General features: G+C 43.8%; 1 protein-coding gene across 1 annotated transcript in view; it reads right to left on the reverse strand.

Annotated features, from left to right (window-relative positions):
- Positions 1-23,741, reverse strand: part of pcdh15b (protocadherin-related 15b) — a 591,688-nt gene that overhangs the window by 162,416 nt on the left and 405,531 nt on the right. The window contains exons 21-22 of the mRNA XM_068002764.1: positions 17,547-17,687; positions 17,291-17,403 (exon numbers count right to left, since the gene is read on the reverse strand). Coding sequence (XP_067858865.1) covers positions 17,291-17,403; positions 17,547-17,687 — 254 coding nt within the window. The remainder of the gene's footprint in view (positions 1-17,290; positions 17,404-17,546; positions 17,688-23,741) is intronic.

Below are 23,741 nucleotides of genomic sequence, written 5' to 3' on the forward strand. Positions count from 1 at the left end.
GAGTTTGAGGGGGTCCGCAAAGTAGTTAAATATGTTTGAACAGCAGAATTTTGAGCGAAAAGTAAAAACTTGCAGAGAAAACACAAAGATCGCGCAGCCAAAACTTTGTCTGAAAGAGCTAAGTGCCCTGCTTCAATAAGTGACCATCTCTCCTCATTTGTCAAATAAGCATTTGAATCTCCCACTGGCTGCTGGAACATGGAAGTTTTCCCACAGCACGGGAAACATGTCGAGGAAGCTTCAAAATTGCACCCCTGCCTCAATGTGAAGAAAACTACTTAAAATACCTAAACATTGTGTCAAGTATCATCTTGCCGGCTTTAATTGCCGGTGGGACTTCCACATTCGGGAGGCGAGCCCGCACCCAGACGCGTCAGTAGGGAACCCGGAAGTCTGCGGGTTGGAACCGGGTTCCGAACCCGAACGGGATTTCCCCGAATTTCGGAGCTCCCCGCCCCCAATGCACCCTCAATATCCTGGAAAAATTGAGCCAAAAGAATCCATAATTCAAGATCAAATTTGTGAGTAATTAGAGATACATGGCATAATCAAAGGCAGTCAGTAAGTATTTGTTATATTAATTATGTTAAGTCATATTATATTTAACAAACTTAAAAGAGATTCCTGCAGATATAATGGACTATGTAGATTCAGATAATGCAATAAAAAGGAAGAACATTTTTTAAAAATTCGTTCATGGGATGTGGGCGTCGCTGGCGAGGCCAGCATTTATTGCATATCCCTAATTGCCCTTGAGAAGGTGGTGGTGAGCCGCCTTCTTGAACCGCTGCAGTCCGTGTGGTGAAGGTTCTCCCACAGTGCTGTTAGGTAGGGAGTCTCAGGATTTTGACCCAGCGACGATGAAGGAACGGCGATATATTTCCAAGTCAGGCTGGTGTGTGACTTGAAGGGGAATGTGCAGGTGGTGTTGTTCCCATGTGCCTGCTGCCCTTGTCCTTCTAGGTGGTAGAGGTCGCGGGTTTGGGAGATGCTTTTGAAGAAGCCTTGGCGAGTTGCTGCAGTGCATCCTGTGGTGGAGAGAGTGAATGTTTAGGGTGGTGGATGGGGTGCCAATCAAGCGGGCTGCTTTGTCCTGGATGGTGTCGAGCTTCGAGTGTTGTTTGAGCTGCACTCATCCAGGCAAGTGGAGAGTATTCCATCACACTCCTGACTTGTGCCTTGTAGATGGTGGAAAGGCTTTGGGGAGTCAGGAGGTGAGACACTCACCACAGAATACCCAGACATGCTCTTGAAGCCACAGTATTTATGTGGCTGGTCCAGTTAAGTTTCTGGTCAATGGTGACCCCCAGGATGTTGATGGTGGGGGATTCGGTGATGGTAATGCCGTTGGTAGTCAAGGGGAGGTGGTTAGACTCTCTCTTGTTGGAGATGGTCATTGCCTGGCACTCGTCTGGCCCGAATGTTACTTGCCACTTATCAGCCCAAGCCTGGATGTTGTCCAGGTCTTGCTGCATGCGGGCACGGACTGCTTCATTATCTGAGGGGTTACGAATGGAATTGAACACTGTGCAATCATCAGCGAACATCCCCATTTCTGACCTTATGATGGAGGGAAGTTCCTTGATGAAGCAGCTGAAGATGGTTGGGCCAAGGACACTGCCCTGAGGAACTCCTGCAGCTAGGTCCTGGGGCTGAGATGATTGACCTCCAACAACCACTACCATCTTCCTTTGTGCTAGGTGCGACTCCAGCCACTGGAGAGTTTTCCCCCTGATTCCCATTAACTTCAATTTTACTTGGGCTCCTTGGTGCCACACTCGGTCAAATGCTGCCTTGATGTCAAGGGCAGTCACTCTCACCTCACCTCTGGAATTCAGCTCTTTTGTCCATGTTTGGACCAAGGCTGTAATGAGGTCTGGAGCCGAGTGGTCCTGGCGGAACCCAAACTGAGCATCTGTGAGCAGGTTATTGGTGAGTAAGTGCCGCTTGATAGCACTGTCGACGACACCTTCCATCACTTTGCTGATGATTGAGAGTAGACTGATGGGGTGGTAATTGGCCAGATTGGATTTGTCCTGCTTTTTGTGAACAGTACATACCTGGGCAATTTTCCACATTGTCGGGTAGATGCCAGCGTTGTAGCTGTACTGGAACAGTTTGGCTAGAGGCTCGGCTAGTTCTGGAACACAAGTCTTCAGCACTACAGCCGGCATGTTGTCGGGGCCCATCGTCTTTGTTGCATCCAGTGTACTGAGCCGTTTCTTGATATCACGTGGAGTGAATCGAATTGGCTGAAGACTGGCTTCTGTGATGGTGGGGATATCGGGAGGCGGCCAAGATGGGCCATCCACTCGGCACTTCTGGCTGAAGAAGGTTGCAAACGCTTCAGACTTGTCTTTTGCACTCACATGCTGGGCTCTGAAATCATTGAGGTTAGGGATGTTTACAGAGCCTCTACCTCCCGTTAGTTGTTTAATTGTCCACCACCATTCACGACTGGATGTGGCAGGACTGCAGAGCTTTGATCTGATCCGTTGGTTGTGGAATCGCTTAGCTCTATCTATAGCATGTTGCTTCCGCTGTTTAGCATACAAGTAGTCCTGAGTTGTAGCTTTATCAGGTTGGCACCTCATTTTTAGGTACGCCTGGTGCTGCTCCTGGCATGCTCTTCTACACTCTTCATTGAACCAGGGTTGATCCCCTGGCTTGTTGGTAATGGTAGAGTGAAGAATAAGCCTGGCCATGAGGTTACAGATTGTGCTGGAATACAATTCTGCTGCCGCTGATGGCCCACAGCGCCTCATGGATGCCCAGTTTTGAGCTGCTAGATCTGTTCTGAATCTATCCCATTTAGCACGGTGGTAGTGCCACACAACACTTTGTATGGTGTCCTCGGTGCGAAGACGGGACTTCATCTCCACGAGGACTGTGCGGTGGTCACTCCTACCAATACTGTCATGGACAGATGCATCTGCGACAGGTAGATTGGTGAGGACGAGGTCAGTAGGTTTTACCCTCGTGTTGGTTCGCTCACCACCTGCCGCAGGCCCAGTCTGGCAGCTATGTCCTTCAGAACTTGGCCAGCTCGGTCAGTCATGGCACTACCGAGCCATTCTTGGTGATGGACATTGAAGTCCCGCACCCAGAGTACATTCTGTGCCCTTGCTACCCTCAGTGCTTCCTCCAAGTGGTGCTCAACATGGAGGAGGACTGATTCATCAGCTGACGGAGGACGGTAGGTGGTAATCAGCAGGAGGTTTCCTTGCCCATGTTTGGCCTGATGCCATGAGATTTCATGGGGTCCGGAGTCAATGTTGAGGACTCCAAGGGCCACTCCCTCCTGACTGTATATCACTGTACCGCCACCTCTGGTGGGTCTGTTCTGCCGGTGGGACAGGACATACCCAGGGATTGTGATGGAAGAGTCTGGGATGTTGGCTGAAAGATATGATTCTGTGAGTATGGCTATGTCAGGCTGTTGCTTGACTAGTCTGTGGGACAGCTCTCCCAATTTTGGCACAAGTCCCCAGATGTTAGTGAGGAGGATTTTGCAGGGTCATCTGGGCTTGGTTTGCCTCTGTCGTGTCCGGTGTCTTGTGGTCCGATGTCGGGTGGTCCGTCCGGTTTTATACTTGTTATGACTTTTCATAGCGAGATTTTACAACTGAGTGGCTTGCTAGGCCATTTCAGAGGGCGATTAAGAATCAACCACATTGCTGTGGGTCTGGAGTCACATAGAGGCCAGACCGGGTAAGGACGGCAGGTTTCCTTCCCTAAAGGGCATCAGCGAACAAAATGGGTTTTTACGACAATCCGGTAGTTTCATGGCCATCATTACTTTTATTAGTTTTTTTATATTCCAGAATTTTTTTATTTAATTAATTGAATTTAAATTCGCCAGCTGCCGTGGCGGAATTTGAACTCATGACTCTGGATTATTAGTCCGGGCCTCTGCCATTCGTATATCACCTTAATTATAACTTGCATCCGTACATCACCTTACATGACAGCTGAACATCCCAAAGCACTTCACAGCCAATGAAATTCTTTTGAGTGTAGCCACTGTTGTTATCTCGGGGAACACGGCAGCCAATGTGTGCACAGCAAACTCCCACAAACAGCAATGAGATAAATAATCAGATAATCTGTATGGTTAGTGGTGTTGGTTGAGGGATAAATGTTGACTTCGACACCAGGAGAATTCCCTCGCTCTTCTTCAAATAGTACCATGGGATCTTTTATGTTCACCTGAAAGGGCAGATGCTGCTTTGGTTTAATGTCTCATCTGAAAGACGGCACCTCTGACAGCCTCGATGACGTGCTGAAGTGTGGATTCCCACATGCTTCTGACTCAGAGGCGAGAGTGCTACCACCGAGCAAAGTTTGACATCACCTTGTTCAATCCTACTTAGATATGAAGCTCGGGAATATTACACATTTATTCAAGAAGGGAGAGAAAGATAAACCGAACAGATATAGCGTGTATGGATTTTAAGGAGGCATTCGACAAAGTGTCTCAGAGGAGGCCTGTTATTGAAATTCAGTTATGATAAAAAAAAACGTAGCAGCAGGGATACAAAATTCGTTGACAGACAGGAAACAAAGGGTCAATGAATGTTGCTTGGATTTGGGAAGGGATGGAAGTAGGGATCCTGAAGTTAGTGCTGAGTTCACTTTTGTTCTTTATATATAATATGTATACATATATATATATATAGATTATATGGGCTTGGGGATAAGGAGCATGACATCAAAATTTGCATACAACACAAACCTTCCTCTCCTGATCACCCCCTCCCTCCGGATGCCTTCCTCCTCCTGATCACTCCCCCCCACCTCTCACAGAACCCACCTGAAGGCCAGTGCCAGTGGCCTACAATTGAAATCCTCCACCTTGGAATGCCCAGCTAGCTGCCTGTAAATGAGGCCAGAGGCTCATTATCAGGTGGGCCTCAGGCTGGCTCACTTAGGGATCATTCCCTCTGCCCAATTTCTAAGCTATACAGGCTGAATGCTATAGGGTCAATTGAGAATGAAAAGAATAGCCTGACTGGAAAAGAAAAAACGGTGTTCCCATGATGAGGAGAAAGGTGGAAAAAATGATGGCCTGCAGTCAAAGAGACTATTGCCGGTCACAAGATGGAAGGATAATGTCTTTGTTCCGTAACGCAGATTCAATCAGCAGTAGATTAGAGTCATCGGGGTCAATTTTCACCCAGCCAAATGGGTCGTTAATGGCCTCAAAAGAGTTACCGCCCCGTTAATGATGATGCTCCAATGCCACCATTTTTAAAGAAGTCTCCCATTGGGCGGTTGGAGTGCTCGGCCGTTTCAGGCAGTCGACCTCTTGATTATGCAAATCGGGGTCCTCAATTGCAGTTTTCAGAGATGCGCTGGTACAACATGCACCGTGCACACTCCTCCCATGTGTCCTGGGGTTGAGCAGCCTAACCAGTGGTCCTTAAAGGGACCGCTACTGCCCGCTCCTAAACTGACCCAGAAAAGTTTCTAGGTTACAGTTTTGCAGAGGAATAGGAGTGCTCCTCCTGGCTGCACAAATGTCTTACGGGTCATTGCCATCCCATACTTGCCCCCCGACCCATGTCTGCCTCATCCCCAAGAAGTTATCTTCCATCTGAGCCCCCCGATATTGCGCCGGCCCAGAGCCGACAAGCCACAGCAGGTCTCTCGCCGGTGAGGTTTAAATAAGTCTCAGGACTCCTTGCCTACTTGATGGGCATCCAGCGCTCTCTGCCAGTTAGCTGTCCAAAAGTGAAAATTTGCCCCTTCATTTGGTGGCAGATTGTGCAGTCAGGTATGCAGGCAATTAGGAAAGTAAATGGCAAGTTGGCCTTTATTGGAAGGGGGTTGGAATACAAGAGTAAGAAAGTCTTACTACAGTTGTACAGGGCTTTAGTGAGACCTCACCTGGAGTACTGCGTACAGTTTTGGTCTCCTTATCTAATGAAAGATATACTTGCATTGGAGGCGGTGCAATGAAGGTTCACGAGATTAATTCCTGGGATGAGAGGGTTGTCCTATGAAGAGAGGTTGAGTAGAATGGGCCTATACTCTCTGGAGTTTAGAAGAATGAGAGGTGATCTCATTGAAACATATAAGATTATGAGGGGGCTTGACAGGGTAGTTGCTGAGAGATTGTTTCCCCTGGGTGGAGAGTCTAGAACTAGGGGGTATAGTCGCAGGATAAGTGATCGGCCATTCAAGACTGAGATGAGGAGGAATTTCTTCACGCAGAGGGTTGTGAATTTTTGGAATTCTCTACCCCAGAGGGCTGTGGATGCTCAGTCATTGAATATATTCAAGGCTGAGATCGATAGATTTTTGGACTCTAGGGGAATCAAGGGATATGGGAATTGGGCGGGAAAGTAGATTTGAGGCAGACGATCAGCCATGATCTGATTGAGTGGCGGAGCAGGTTCGAGGGGCCTTATGGCCTACTCCTGCTCCTATTTCTTATGTTCTTGTGCTGAAGTTTAGGGACAGTTTTTTGAGGGACGGCAGGGAGAATTTGGTTTCAAATCCCTAACATTTTACAATCTATACAAAAGAAAGAAAGAAAGGCTTGCATAGGGCCTTTCACGGTCTCAGGATGTGCCAAAGTGCTTCACAGACAATGAAGTAATGTTTTTGAAGTGTTGTAATGTCGGAAATATGGCAGCCAATTTGCACACAGCAAGGTCCCACAAACAGCAATGTGATAACGACCAGATCATCTGCTTTTAGTGAAGTTGATTGAGTGCTAAATATTGGCCAGGACACCGGGGAGAACTGCCCTGCTCTTCTTCGAGATAGTGCCATGGGATCTTTTATGTCTGCCTCAGAGGGCAGATGGGGCCTGGGTTTAATGTCTCATCCGAAAGACGGCATCTCCGACAGTGCAGTGCTCCCTCAGTACTGCAGTGGAGTGTCAGCTTAGATTATGTGCTCAAGTCTCTGGAGTGGGACTTGAACCCACAACCTTCTGACTCAGAGGTGAGAGTACGACCACTTATCCACAACTGACACTGTAAATAAAAAAACAAATAAAACCTAATCTCTATTATTGTGGGCCACAGCGCAAGGCTTCCTACAAACTAAGTATGGCTACATCTCCCATATAAATACACAATGACATCTACACTAGCATCAGTTATGCAGAAAGACATCAATACATTGCTAAGGATCAGGAACACACTCGGATTATCCAAAGATTACGCCTTGGATCAAATACAGATTGATTATCCTGCCAACAGTGATGAGAGAGAATACAAATGTAGACTTGCCGCAAGGGAATACAGATGAAAACCCATCACCAAAGCAGTGGAGGATTAGTCACAGACGCTTCACTAGGCTACTAGGAAACATGGATGCAACCCATACAAATGCATCAGCAATACAGAAAGTACATTCATCAATAAAACACTAGGAAATACAGGCACAGATTCATCGCTAAACACCAAGGGCCTCAGAAAAAAAATTAAATTGGTAGCACAGTTTACTGGGGTTTCAGTGCACTGTGTCATGGAGTGCTAGGACACATATTTGCACCAGTGATTCCCCACTTCATAAGTTCCCAGTCTCAGCCATGCCTTTGTTAAAGTGGATACAGAATTGGCTAAGTGACAGGAAACGGAGAATAGTGCTGAACGGTTGCTTTTCAGACTGGAGGGAGGTGTACAGTGGTGATCCCCAGTAGTGGTCCCAGTAGTGGTACTGGGACCACTACTTTTCTTGATATATATTAATGACTTGTACACGGCACAATTTCAAAATTTGCAGATGACACAAAACTTGGAAGGGTAGTAAACAATGAGGAGGATAGTGATAGACTTCAAGAGGATATAGACAGGCTGATGGAACGGGTGGACACATGGCAGATGAAATTTAATGCAGAGAAATGCGAAGTGATACATTTCGGTAGGAAGAATGAAGAGAGGCTATGTAAACTAGAGGGCACAACTCTAAAAGGGGTACAGGAACAGAGAGATCTGGGGGTATATGTGCACAAATCATTGAAGGTTGCAGGGCAGGTTGAGAAAGTGGTTAAAATAGCATACAGGATCCTGGGCTTTTTAAATAGAGGCATAGAGTACAAAAGTATGGTAGTCATGATGAACCTTTATAAAACAGTGGTTCGGTCACAACTGGGATATTGTGTCCAGTTCTGGGCACTGAACTTTAGGAAGGATGTGAAGGCATAGAAGAGATTTAGCAGAATGATTCCAGGGATGAGGGACTTTAGTTACGTGGATAGAATGGAGAAGCTGGAATTGTTCTCCTTGGAACAGAGAAGAATCATGAAGGGTCTAGACAGAGTAGATAGAGAGTAACTGTTCCCATTGGTGGAAGGGTCAAGAACCGGAGGACATAGATTTAAGGTGATTGACAAAAGAACCAAAGGTGACATGAGAAAAAACTTTTTTACACAGCGAGTGGTTAGAATCTGGAATGCACTGCCAGAGGGGGTGGTGGAGGCAGATTCAATCATGGCTTTCAAAAGGGAACTGGATAAGTACTTGAAAGGAAAAAAATTGTAGGGCTATGGGGATGGGGAAGGGGAGTGGAACTAGCTGGATTGTTGTTGCGTAGAGCTGGCACAGACTCGATGGGCCGAATGGCCTCCTTCCGTGCTGTAACCTTTCAAAAAAAGATGTAGATTGGAAGTTGGGTGCTTCCACACAACAACAACTGGCATTTATTTAGCGCTTTTAACATAGTGAAAAGTCCCAAGGCGTTTCACAGGGGTGTAATCAGATAAAAATTGGCACCGAGCCAAAGAAAGAGACATTAGATCAGATGACCAAATGCAGCGTCTTAAAGGAGGAGGGAGAGGTGGAGAGGTGAAGATGTTTTAGAAACGTATTCCAGAGCTCAGGGCCTAGAGGCTGAAGGCACAGTCACCAATGGTGGGGCAAAGGAAGTGGGAGATGCACAAGAGGCTAGAGTTGGAGGAACGTAGAGTTCTCGGAGGATTGTAGGGCTGAAGGAAGTTACAGAGATAGCGAGGGGGAACCAATGAAGGTCAGCAGAGCACAGGAAGGATGGCTGAATGGGTGTTGGTGTGAGTTAGGATACGGGCAGCAGAGTTTTGGATGAGAGGTAGAGACACAAAGAGAGGGAGGGACGGAGAGAAGACTGGAGTGAAACCTTTCCACTTTTTTTAATGGTCAATGTCAGAGATCTGGGAACAGGTTTTTCGTCCACCCTGCCCATTTATCTTGGGTTACCATAGCACTGGAAGACCACAGGAAGGGAAAAGGGAGAAAACACCTTAAAAAAATGAATAGAACCTCAAAAAGAGTTTAGAATCTCCTCCCCGTTTGTGCACACAAACACAACAAACGACTGTTCTTTTTTGTATTTTTATAAAGGCATCTGCTGCAGAGACCAACATCTGCTGAGATGGTAGAAAATCAAAATCAGCATAAGGGGACTGGTGTCATGAAAGTGTATTACTGTTTGTTGTGTTGTGTTTTTTTAATATATAAAAAAAGTCCAAGCTTCATTGGTCCAAATTTGGGTATGCGAATGATCCCAATCATTCCTGCTTTTGCATATTAGATCAGTTGGCAACAACTGTCTTTATAGAATCATAGAATCATAGAAAGGTTATTCAGAGGAGGCCATTCGGCCCATCAAGTCCCCGCCGGCTCTATGCAAGAGCAATCCAGCTGGTCCCACTCCCCCACCCTATCCCCGTAGCCCTGCAAATTCTTTTCCTTTCAAGTACTTATGCAATTTCCTTTTGAAGGCCATGATTGAATCTGCCTCCACCACCCCTCCCACCTCGGGCAATGCATTCCAGATCCTAACCACTCACTGTGTAAAAAAAATTTTCCTCATGTCACCTTTGGTTCTTTTGTCAATCACCTTAAATCTATGTCCTCTGGTCCTTGACTCTTCCGCCAATGGGAACAGTTTCTCTCTATCCACTCTGTCTAGACCCTTCATGATTTTGAATACCTCTATCAAATCTCCTCAAAACCGTCTCTGTTCCAAGGAGAACAACCCCAGTTTCTCCAGTCTATCCACGTAACTAAAGTCCCTCATCCCTGGAATCATTCTAGTAAATCTCTTCTGCACCCTTTCTAAGGCCTTCACATCTTTCCTGAAGTGCGGTGCCTAGAACTGGACACAATACTCCAGTTGTGGCCGAACCAGTGTTTTATAAAGGTTCATCATGACTTCCTTGCTTTTGTACTCTATGCCTCTATTCATAAAGCCCAGGATCCCGTATGCTTTTTTAACCGCTTTCTCAACCCACCCTGCCACCTTCAACGATTTGTGCACATATACCCCAGATCTCTCTGTTCCTGTACCCCTTTTAGAGTTGTGCCCTCTAGTTTATATTGCCTCTCCTCGTTCTTCCTACTGAAATGTATCACTTCACATGGAATATATAAAATGGATAGTTGCTCAAAGCACAAGGGTTGGAGAATTTGCTTTAAGGATTAAAAAATGGGTGAAACGTTAAGACTTTCAGCTCAATAGAACGATGTCTAAAAGGGGCATTTAATTATAATTTAAAGAGATAGGGCCTGAAATTCCATGAGAGTCCTACACATCTTCCGCCATAACTTTGGCAGGAGAGTGGCAGAACCCACAGGAAAATGGTTGAAAAGGTCTATTTCCCTGGGGCTCACGGTAGGAGACCAGTAGAGGCCCCATAGAATTTCTGGGGCATGATCCCACAATTGGGACTTATTTTAACAATCAAATTATATAAAGAATTATAAATTGTTCTTTTTTCTCTCTATTTTTGGGTGTTATTTTAACAACACCATTGATATTATTAAAGGTACTGGTTGGAGGATTTAGTAACTTTGGGAGTTTAAAGAAGCTGCATTAATATCAGTCAACACCATCATTAAACCATGGGATATTATTATTGTTCCCTCATACTGCCAGGGTTAGGAATTCCTCTGAACTATGGGCATCATTTTATCAGCAGTCACGGGCTAAAAAAATTCTAATAATAGTGTTGGAGAAAAAGCATCAAGGGGTATCAGGGGTGCAATGAAGGTTCACTAGATTGATTTCTGGGATCAGAGGGTTGTCCTATGAGGAGAGATTGAGTAGAATGGGCTTATATTCTCTGGAGTTTAGATGAATGAGAGGTGATCTCATTGAAACGTATAAAATTATTAGAGGGCTTGACTGAGTAGATACTGAAAGGCTGTTTCCCCTGGCTGGACAGTCTAGAACTAGGCATCATAGTCTCAAGATAAGGGGTCAGACATTTATGACAGATATGAGGACACAGTTGTTCACTCAGAGGATAGTGAATCTTTGGAATTCTCTACCCCAGAGGGCTGTGGATGCTCAGTCGTTGAGTATATTCAAGACTGAGATCGATAGATATTTGGACACTAAGGGAATCAAGAGATATGGGGATAGGGTAGGAAGGTGGAGTTGAGGTAGAAGATCTTATTGAATGGCGGTGTAGGTTCGAGGGGCCGTATGGCCTACTCCTGCTCCTATTTCTTATGTTCTAAAAGAAAAGCTTGCATTTAAGCAAAAGTAAATTGGCAGATCTTGCTCTCCCAGGTTGCATGGGTCAGAGATAGCACTACAATGCTGCAGTGCCAATTCTCCAACCTGCAATCCCTTTGTCCACAGCTCCACGCTGGGAGCATAGGATAAGTTAACTTACCTTATAGTGTCTCCCATAAACATCTCAAAGCGCTTCACATGCTGTAGATGGCTTTGAAGTGCTGCGACTGTTATGTGGGCAAATGCAGCTGCCACTTTACACTCTGCAAGATCCCATAAACAGCAATGAAATGAATGACCACATAATCTATTTTTGGTGGTGTTGGTTCGGAGAGAAATGTTGTCTAGGACACTCCTCTTTTGTGAATGGTGACATGGGAACTTTAGCATCCACTTGAACCACTGGAATAGGCAGAAAAAAAATCTGTTTAATGTCTCATCTGAAGGATGGTACCTCCAACAAGGCACAACTCCCCCATTACTGCACTGGAGTGTCAATCCAGATTATAAGCACAGGTCCTCGAGTGCGGCTTGATCTTAATTCTTTCTGAAAGGGATCCTGATGAGGATGCTTTCTTTTTTAATAAGCAATGAATTATATGGGATTGTAAATGTATTTTTAAAATTATGTACTGCTGGATAGATTTTACAAATGATGGCCTTGGCTGTACTTTGTAAATTATATAAAGGCATGTTTTAGAAATTTTGGCTTATAAGATTGTACGTAGATTCAATCCAATTAATATCATTCATTTATAGGTCATTGTTAATGGCATTATTATATTCTCTAGGTTTCATAGAGATGGGATTTATGGATTCTTTTTGAGTTATTGGGAAAGTCTCTTTTCTAATTAACTCAATTTGTTCATGTAAATTAGGTCTAATTAGTACAATTAATATGCTATCCCTCTAATTATATATGCGTTTCATTAATGTAAAAATTCATTGTTGTAGTTATTAATGAAAATGTGATATTTCTACTAAGGCAATGCCACATCTTTTCTACTCCCTTACACTGCCTAATTCTGCAGGCAAATTAAAAATAAGTATACTGCAGAAAAGAAAAGATGGACAATGTAATTCTCCAGCTATCAAATTTAGCAGGCTTGAGGATTCAAACCCAAAATTGGATCATTCAAGTATGTGAAGCAAATATTGGTATTTGCTGGACTTGATCATGATAGTTCTTTTAAATGAAAAGTTAAATTACATGAAATTTTACAATAAATAACTATTAGAAAGTTAACTGCTGGGGCAAAGCCAAGTTAGAAAACAAAAAACACATCTGAATGAATATTTGAATGTGAGTGTTAATGCTACTCTATTTGAATCAGCACTACTGATGATAAATATATTAAGTATGCTTACCAAAATATAATATACCCAATCATGCTAACCAAATTTTTTTGTAGTTTTGGAACAACTTCCTGTGGACTGTATAGGGGAAAATGGAAATCTTTACGATTCACCTAATTGCTTAATATGTAATAGGTTGCTATGGACCAATTTCAAAAATCCCATACAATTTGTTACAGTATATTGGCTTTCTGCATAGGCCTATTAGTTAAACATAATTAGCCACTTAAAGCTAAGTGGTTATGTGTCAGATTGAAAATACATGTCAGGAATTCATTCAAACTTGCCTGATTCAGTAACTGTGAAGATGGTCCTTTTGTGGATGTTCTGAATGAGGGATTGCAGATTTCTTATAATAAAAGCAATAAAGCTTGTGATAAGACTCCCTGGATTCTATTATTTGGCTACATTGACATTCTAAACATCTGGCTAATGTATCAAACACCACAGGTAATAATAGCCAGTTGACGCAATACTGAGCTTTGCAGCCGTTATTATTGCTTCCACCAACCATTCACTATCAGCAATGACCTTCCAGTCACATTGAAGACATGGCAGAAACTCAGATCATCTCCCCTGTGCACCCATATGTGATGAGACACATTCAATAGAGAGAACCAGGAGAATTCCGAAACACAGCAGCCTTTCTTTCGGTATCTTGCTCTAAGTCTCATACAAACCCCGTGCTTACAGAATATAATACAGCAAAGCAAACTTAGCTATGGGGGAATATTTTCCTTGTGTGCTATGTGTGATGAAATTATTAAGTCATCAATAAATAACAGATTTATCATTTTGCTATACACATCACACGAGCAAACCTTTCTCAGTGACCAAAGCAACAACAAAAAAATGGCCACGATACAAAAGCTAAATGAATAAACCTATAGATTGCTCCTTCACTGTTGTGAAGCTGTGCCATTTAGTCCAACTAATATTTAGCAGCATGGGGTTCAATGGCCCAGTATGTGAATGACGCGCAATTTGAATTATTGATTAAATAGAAAGAAATTTATTAATAATACCATAATGATGTAGATATGTGAAACTGAAAAAGGTAAGGCAAGCAAAAATACTTCAGGACCATATTTCTGCTAGCTTATTAAAATATTATTTGAACTCTATCATATAGGGTATATGAATTAGGTAGTGCATGGCAAATTTAACATCAATCTGATTCAAATTTCAAAAGTAACCCCAAATTGGGATTGTAGGTTTGTTCCTGAATTAATGCAGTTATAAATAAAGACCAGCACATGGGAGCTGAAGTACAAAGTGGTAGATATGCATTGTATCATTAGTATTCTGCTTAGAAAGAAGGATGCTCCCATGTTATCGAGCAGCCCGTGGAGGCTTACCTATCAGTTTACATTATTGGAATTCTTCTTCATCTTTACAAATGGCTGAATTTGAGAGCCCTGAAGCTGAAATCCTCTAAAACTTCACATCCCCAACCCTAATATTGATTAAAAAATGAAATTAGAAATGCGTGAGGACATTTCAAAGATTATTACGACGAAGGAATTGAATTCCTGGATCAAACCTTTTATTACCTTACATCCATTCTCTCGTTGCTCATTACTATTTCCTGACATGCAGCTATGAGAGGATCTTAGTGTAATTTGTGTTAAAATTGCTACTATTAAGTTAAATGTAACTCTCAAGAGGTTAAATCCACAGAACAGCAGAAATGTAGATTAGGAATCAGGCAAAGAGGGGGGAATTTTAACCCCCAATGATGGGTGGGAGTTAAAAATTTTAAATTTCTCAAACCCAACCTCAACCATCCCACTTCTGGGTTTAACAGAGGTGGGTCGGGCGGGCGGGCGACTAACCTGCTCTTAGGAGGCGAGTCAGTCAGTAAAATCTTTTAAGGAAGCTGCGTGCCTCTATTTTACCAAAATTTTAATTTTTAACCCATGGAGGCCAGTTTCCCGGGCCGTGGCAATCCCAGCAGATTAAAGGAGGCGAGAAGGACTGGATCCATGAGGTAAGTACATGTACATCACAGCTTGTGGGACAGGAGGAGCAGGAGTGCTTCCCCCAGCCCCCGCCAAGCTAACCTCTGTACATATCCTGTGATTAGATCCCACGATGTGCGGCTCCCCCGAATCCCCGCCCCCTGGCCCCCGCGATCATTGACTGCTCACCACCCCCCCCGCGATCACCGACTGCTCACCCCCCACCGCGATCACCGACTGCTCACCCTCCCCGCGATCACCGACTGCTCACTCCCCCACCGTGATCACCGAATGCTCTCCCCTCCCGCGATCACCGACTGCTCACCCCACCCCCGCAATCACCGACTGCTCACCCCCCCCGCAATCACCGACTGCTCACCCCCCACCGCGATCACCGACTGCTCACCCTCCCCGCGATCACCGACTGCTCACTCCCCCACCGTGATCACCGAATGCTCTCCCCTCCCGCGATCACTGACTGCTCACCCCCTCCTCCATGATCACTGACTGCTCACCCACCCCGCGATCACCGACTGTTCACCCACCCCCGCGATCACCGGCTGCTCACCCCCCCGCCGCGATCACCGACTGCTCACCCCCCACCGCTGCGATCACCGACTGCTCACCCCCCCCCCCCCCACTGCGATCACCGACTGCTCACCCCCCCCCCCCACTGCGATCACCGACTGCTCACCCCCCCCGCGATCACCGACTGCTCACCCCCCACCGCTGCGATCACCGACTGCTCACCCCCCCCCCGCGATCACCGACTGCTCACCCCCCCCCCCGCTGCGATCACCGACTGCTCACCCCCCCCCCCCCCCACTGCGATCACCGACTGCTCACCCCCCCCGCGATCACCGACTGCTCAACCCCCCCGCGATCACCCCAACGCGATGTCCGACTCCCCCTGAGAACAGCCCCCACCCCCCCCAAACTCCGACTTATCTTCCATCCGCTCCCCGGCTGCTTTCCCACCCGACAGGCAACCAGTCTGTCACTCAAGCTGGCTATCAGGCGGGAAATCTTTTGAAAAATTTTAATAGAGGTCCTACCGTTAAATTTTATAGGACTTGCGGGAAACCCATTCTCTGGGTTTTCTGTCCACAAGCCATCCCCCTCCTGCTCTCTTCCTGGCAGCTCCAAGTTAATATTGGGGCTAGAGAGTCTGAACCTGAGTGCTTTAGACAATGAAAGTTAGTTTTCAGAACCCAGAAACATGTCTTCCTATTGAGGTGGGAATTGTTTCTATTTATGTGACCCGAGCATGAGGTGCCTGCTGAGAATATAGTCTTGGGAGAGCGGGCTGCTTGGTTTGGTTCACAGGCCTACTGGCAAATCACTGCATGGGGAAGAAGTCAGTGGTACAGCCCTCCCATTGCTGGGAACACAGAGAGGAAAGTGCAAGGGGACCTGAGGACAGTCAGTCAACTAGCTAGGTCTGGAGCGGAAACCTAGCCCAGCAAGGGGAAACTCCATCATCTCAAATCCAGAGTGGGTCAGGACCAAGAGAAGTTTTGCAAGCCTGCTAATGAGTATCACATGGCGTATTTTATTATTCTTGAGGAAGGTTCTGTAGTTAAATGAATCTAGATTAGATTTGATTTAATCTGTTACTCTGCATGTTCACTTGCTCTCTGTAAAATAAAGCAAGTTAATGCCTAAGTCATTTATATCTGGCCTTTAATCATTAAATTTATTTAGTCTGACTTCTGGAGAAGTGCATATGAGGGCATGTGTGAAAGACATGATATCCAGTTACATCCCTGGATTGTACAATTAGATATTGAACAGTATAGGCATACTCCTGATCATCGGATGGTCAGACCACTTATGGGGGTGATCATTACCACTGTACCTGACAGAATATCTAAAGCAGACCTAAAACGTGTAGCACTCTTATAACTAGAGATCTGATTGGTACTCATTGTCTACACAAGAAAATGTGTAATGAAGGACGGGTTGGAGTCAGAAATCATTTACTTTAAAAAAAAGACTAAACACAAATATCTTATCTATACAGGAAAACTTGGGACCTAAATCACAACGTCATCAAGGGTTCTTAATGATCATGTGGTTATGATTTATGCATTGGTATAGTTGATCTTTTTTTATCTGGTGAGTTGTTATTAGAAATTACTGTTGGTGATATTAGTAAACTAATGCTCAATGCATTCAGATGACATTCTTCTGTCTGCCATTTTAACAGAGCTAAGTAACTCCTTTAGATAATACATCATATATTATTAATCTCTGCTAAATCTCAACAGGTCAATGAAGGAGGCTGGAACTGAACAACCATTAAAGAAAAATAATTTAATCTATGTGGGGAAGAATTGCTCTGGTCTTAAGTGTAACCACATCATAACTGGAATCATAAGAATTTTCTCTGGCTGATAATTCTAGATTTTGCTGGAAATACTGACCAGAGGATAACTTTCTGAATGCAATTACAGTGTCGTTACACATAAAAACCAGAGGAGTTTCCCCCTCTCCCAGTTTGTAAATGTACATAGTACCTGTAATCTTCCTGTGTAAAACGTGGAATTACTGATGGTTGCAGTACAGTAATGTCTACTATGGTAGTATTAAACCTCACCGGCTCCCCATCATCATATGCAATGATAGCCAGCTAAATGAGACAACAGAAAAAAACAATCAGAAGCATTTCAATACTTTAATTAACTGCCATAAGCAAAAAAAAACAATAGTCAGCTAAAAATAAGATAAAACCCAATTTGTTTTAATTCATTACTGGTTTATTAGTCTTGTTACCTTGAAAATCGTACTAGGTTCCTCATTGAGATTTACTCGGGTAAGCACATGGCCTGTGTCTTCCTCCACTTCAAATATGCTTGCACTGTATGGAAATTCAGTCATATCCACTTTATATCTAACCCTGCTCGCTGGGCTCCCCTGTACGTAGGATTAATGTAGAAAAAAGTAGAGTGTAAATTAATTCATATATAAAGGGATATAAATACATAGCTTCCTTATTTCAACAATTTAAAAAATATATATAACTAAGGGAACAAACATATAAGTTCATGACAAGGATAAATATCTTTATTAACTGATCATTCATGTCTCATTTTTGGGACGTAGCAGAGTAGAGACTGGCTGCTGCATTTACTGACTTAACAATAATTACATCCCAGAAGTAATTCATTGGTCGGTGAGGTGCTTTGGAATGTCCTAAGGATATGTTAAGGTACCATGTAAATGCACGTTCTTTCAGTCTTTGTGTTTTATAATGATGAATTATACTTATTGTACTTATTAATATAGAATTTACCAAATTTTTACCCATTGTATCTGATATGGTTATGCTGACAGATCATCCCAAATGATGGCTATGCACATAATTTAAAAATAAATATGTCCAGTTCAAATTCATACAAAATGTGAGAAACGCAAATAAAAAGAGATTTTTTTCAAAGATAAGTCAAGTAAAATACTTGGGTAGAACTTTAGGAAACTTAATCCTGACGCAGGTCGGTTAACAGATTAGAGAGACTCCTATCAGCATTAATAGTTACGTTTTCTATTTTACGTGCACAACCGTGTGCTACCCCATAACTGAAAGACACATTCCTTAAAATCTTATGTCTAGCACCTTCTTTGATTACAAATTGGCTATAATCATCAGTGACGTATTGAAATTTATTCCCAGTGTTATGTAACTTCTCTTTTCCAATTTAATTATTGGCCCCTGTTGCCTTTAACAAGCAGTTCTATTTACTAAACAAACTCCATATTACTGTCAGGGTTGTGGAAAATATAATTCACTTTATGTTTAGAGTTTCATCAAAGCAAATAAATAGTATTAAAAGCTAGGGCAGGAATCTAAGTATTTTGTTTTCAGAATAAAGTATAGTTGTAGGATGCTGAAATAGTGACATTGTTGCATAAGGTCCATATACCTGTGTTAACTCAAAAAACAAATCTAAGCTTATTAGATTTAAAGGATGAATTTATCATATTATTATTGATAGATTAACAAATTGTGCTCATTGAACTCAACTTTAAAAATATTAGAATAATTTGTGAGAAAAATTGTTCTTAACCGTCAATGGCACAATAGTGCAGAACCAAATGTTCCAGAGTGCCTTTGATTCCCAGTGTGATCAGTCCTGTGGTTGAAGATGATGGCTGTGAACAGAGATCTGGTGCTTTGCCACAGGGAGACAGAGAAAATTGGAGGGTAAGTCACTCTATGCCAGCCTATCTCACCTTCTTGCCATCCATTAATCGGCAATGGTTGCTATCTGACCATCTAAGTCAGGTAATTGGGCACAGTTTGGGGAGAACTGGATAAGGACAAAGTATGAATGATTTTAACTAAATTTGATCTACTTATTTAAATTGGATTGCTTACAAAACAGACTTTGCTGCATAACTCAAATATTATTAATGTCCATTACACAGGCAAACTAGCAATGGTACGGATACAATTAAATGAATGTGACTCAAACAAATATTAAAGACCAACTTAAACTAATAAGGGAATAATGCATATGTACATTTGAATGAAAATAAACCTCCAAAAGATTTCATTACATCACTTTGCCGTACAAAAGCCACGCTACTGAAACGAGAAGTCCTTATTTATCAACTCAGTTTTATTTATCCCACAACCCCAGATTTATAGATAGATTTTTGTTAGTTGAAGGTATCAAGGGAAATGGAGCAAAGGCGGGAAAATGGAGTTGAAGTGCAGATAAACCATGATCTAATTGAAAGGCGGAGTAGGTCCGATGGGCTGAATGGCCTACTCCTGTTCCTAATGTTTCTATGTTCCTTTATATAACTATACTTGCAAAATTCTGCAGTTTACTACCAATAACATTTCATATTATAATAATGATATTTGATTTTTTTAATGCCTATACTGAAAATTGAAAAATATATCCACTGGGGTCACTAATAAATCCAATCAGGAATTCAGGAGAAATATCTTTACCCAGAGAGTGGACAGAATGTGGAACTTGCTACCACATGGAGTAGTTGAGGCGAAAAGCATAGATGCCTTTAAGGGAAGTTAGATAGGTACACAAGGGAGAGAGGAATGGAAGGATATGCTGATAGGGTTAGATGAAGTAGGGTGGGAGGAGGTTCATTTGGAGCATAAACCAGTTGGGCCGAATGGCCTATTTCTGTGCTGTAAATTCGATGCAATTCAATAGCCAGGTCAAATTAAACCAATGAAACTGCCTAATTGCAGGTTCAGCAAAGCAAATGCCTTTTTACCAAATTGAACCATGCAGAGGAATAGAAGTTATCTCTATGTAAATAAGACAAAAAAAGCTTTATATCCAAGTGTAATGCTGTTTTAGTTGTTCAGGCCTCTAGCCAGCCCTTAACTCACTCATGTGGTTAGATTCAATGAAAACCAGGTGCTCCTTTTTAAAAAAAAATTTTTGTTCCCCATGTCTGGTCTAGAGGGGGAGAAATCAAATCCCTAGTAGTCTACCAATGAGTAGCATTTTAATATTACACTAATGATAAAAAAAATCTCAGAATCAATGAACCTTGATTGATTTCAACTTATTATTGATGAAGAACTGCTTATGGTTTCTCAAGTGTTAGTAAATTAAGTCATCTGCCTGTTGAGGTCTCATCCCTAGCGGGTACGGGGGTGGAGAGGGGGGAAATTCCTGATTGTATAATGGAGGGAGCTGTTCCCGGTGTTCCAATTGCAGGCATGTGTCTGTTCAGTGAAGATTATGCATTCTGTTCTGACCAATGTAGTGCGAAATGAGCCCAAGTTCATCGTGGGCACGAGAAATCTGAATTCTTGAGGAAAGAGAAAATTAATGGGATCCATAATATTTTGTCACCTGTTACTTAGAAAATCATTGGGGAGGATTTCCATTGGGTACTCCTGATCTACCACTGTAACTTCAGTGGAAGATTGTTGAAAATCCCAGAGAAAATTGCGTAAACTGACGTTTTTAGATGTTTATGCGGTTTCTCTGGGAGTTCCGCTGCTCTTCCACCAAAGTTACAACATTCGATTGGGTTCCAGGTGCATTTCTTAAGACCCCACCTGTATTGGCGGTTCATGTATTGAAATGCTATTCCTCTAACTCTTCTTCTCAAGAATAACTAACTTGCTTTCACAAAATTTGGCACCCTTTAGCTGAGGACTTCACCGATGAAAAGGCTGCTTTAAGTGCACATCATTTACAGCAACTAATCATCAACGTTTTGTACTAATGGAACATCGAATAGGTCATTCCTGACATTTCTGGAATTTGTTGGTGTAAAGAGCTTAAAAATGTAAACCCAGTCCCATGATGCAGCAGTTGTTTGCCTTCAATTAACCTCTTGGGGTGACTCACTAAGAGAATATCCCTTGGATTCAAGGTTTATTAAAAGCAGTTATTGTGGATGAGGGAATTTCTTTTTGCCAAGTCCAGCATTTATTGTAACCAGTTGTGTTTCTAGGGAGAAGTATAGAGACTGGAAATGGCGAGTAAGGAGCAGCTGAGAGATGGAAGTCAATAAATGCCATATTAAATACAAAATTTATTTATATCAATGTTATCAAATGGCAACAGCACAGTTTTCAAATTATGGAAAAACAAAATGCTCCATAAAAAAAAGCAGCGCAATTGAAAATTTTAGCAGTTTAAACAAAACACTGTGACCTGGACACTGAAACCTTAAGCAGCACTAATGAATGGTGCGCAACACATCACATGGCTTTTTGTTTATGGTCCAATGTAAACAAACTAAAAGACTTTCAATGGCCACAAGGTTGTCTGTGAAGGTGTAAGCAGTAAGCAAAGCAGTTCGGTATTCTATTGCTAACCTGGGAGATCCTGAACTACTGGGAACCCTTGGGTTCCTCTTTTATTGTTCAGGTACCATACCAAGGCAATGGTTAATGTCCTGCAATGAATGATACACAGCCACACTGGCTGTTTGTACAGCCCCTGGATAGTGACAAGCTCTTTGCAGAACCACTCATGCAAATACACCTTCCACTGCCACACACTGTTATCCTGCTAAGCAGAAATGTAATGCATGTATCTTTAGACCACAGAAGACATCTCCAATGTGCTTTAAGGCTGTTGAAAGCTTGTATTATGATGATTCATGTGCTTGACGGTTTGTGATTGTAGCTGTTGCTGCTATGGGGTCAGCCAACCATGGTCAGTGAACAGTTCCATTAGCCATGCCGCATCTTTAAATAAGTGAACAGCGGCCTTGATGTCTTTCTTACGCACTATCAATCAATAACCCACATGGATCTATGGTACAGAATGCAGAGTTCACCAATACACAAGCATTACAAACTTTTCCTGGCCATCCGACATTATGGTTGAGATTTTCCTCAGAGCTGCTCCTGCTCTGTCACAGTAGCTTTACGGAAGTGCGGTAGAAACCTCGTTTATACTCGTAAACAGGGTTCCTGCTGCACTCCTGGTGAAGTTCGGTGGCGGAGCAGGAGCAGTTCCAAGGAAATTCGAGGCCCACGTCCCAAGAAACAGCAGTTATGCTCGACCAATTGTTAACAGCAGCGGGATTCCGCCTTGGTACCACAATCGCATTGAGTTCTGTCAATCGCATCCGTTGTTTGTGGAATGCAGCTACAATAAAACTGGTGCATCTTCCCATGGCCCTTCGATGAATTGTAATTTGTAGCAAATTTTCAATTGCTCTGCACACTTCATGCATAATTACACGTATGATGGATGGTGCAACAACAAACAAACATGCAACTCACAACAATGTATCCAATAGCCACAAAGTCATAGGTTCAGTCAAAGTTATGGGGGGTAATTTTAACCCCCAAGAACGGGTGGGTGGGAGGCTAAAATAATAGCTTTTTGGAGTGGGACCGCATCCCGGCTCCAATGCACCCACTCCTGGGTTTGACCCAGGCGCGTTTGGATGCATGCGCACAACAGATGCCCGGAAGTTCCGCCCCCCACTTAAAGCCGGCGGGCCAATACTTAAAGGGACAATGGGCTCGATTTTACCGGCGGGTTTCCTGTGTGTTTCCAGCAGGGGGGCCCCGAAAATCCCGATATCCAGGCACGTGACCGGATCGCGCCATGATCCCGCCCACTTCCGGGTTCCCCGATGACGTGCGGGGGTGCATGCGTAGCCCCCGCTGGTGGGAATCCCGCAGGCAATTAAAGCCAGCGGGATGCCACTTGAGTGTATTTATTTTGCTTGTTCAGGTCATTAACTGACCTGATTAAGGGACTGTGTGTGATTTTGGAGAAACATGGGACTGTTTCACACACTGGGGGAAACAGTCCTAGTTGAACTGGATGTGTTGCAGCCGTCAGCCTGTGGCAGCTGCAAAGGTCCATCTGACAGGTGGGGGGGGAGACCCTCACCCATTGCAGGAGGCCGCTCTGTCACTTGGGACAAAGTGTGGCCTCCACCACCCCCCTCCTGACGGTCAAAGTCACCAACCTGCACACTCACCCCGGAGTCCGGAGACATGTGCCTACCTTGCGGACCCCCTCAGATGTACATATTGCGGATGGGGGCCGTCGTAGCTGCAGTCATGACCTACTCAGAGGGCGAACAGCATCACCAGCCTCGCCATCCACGCCGTCCACCTCTGACATGTGGAGCTCCACAACAGAGTGCTGTGACACATCCACCTGTACAGCAGGAGGGAGGGCTACCACAGAGAGAGACGCGTCGCAGAGGGCACTACCCTCGCCACAGGGTCCACAGACCGAGGCGCAGCTCCCCGGACCTCTCCGAGCAGCAGTGCACACGGAGGCGCAGATTCACTCGACATGTAGTCGTGGACATCTGCAGCCTCTTTCATGCGGGGGTGCATGCGTAGCCCCCGCTGGTGGGAATCCCGCAGGCAATTAAAGCCAGCGGGATGCCACTTAAGTGTATTTATTTTGCTTGTTCAGGTCATTAACTGACCTGAGCGTGTTGACCACGCTCCCAAAACCCAACCCGCCGGAAACCCGCAGGCCTGGTAAA

The sequence above is a fragment of the Heptranchias perlo genome, chromosome 21, assembly GCF_035084215.1.
Source record: "Heptranchias perlo isolate sHepPer1 chromosome 21, sHepPer1.hap1, whole genome shotgun sequence".
In the NCBI taxonomy this organism is placed as follows: domain Eukaryota; kingdom Metazoa; phylum Chordata; class Chondrichthyes; order Hexanchiformes; family Hexanchidae; genus Heptranchias; species Heptranchias perlo.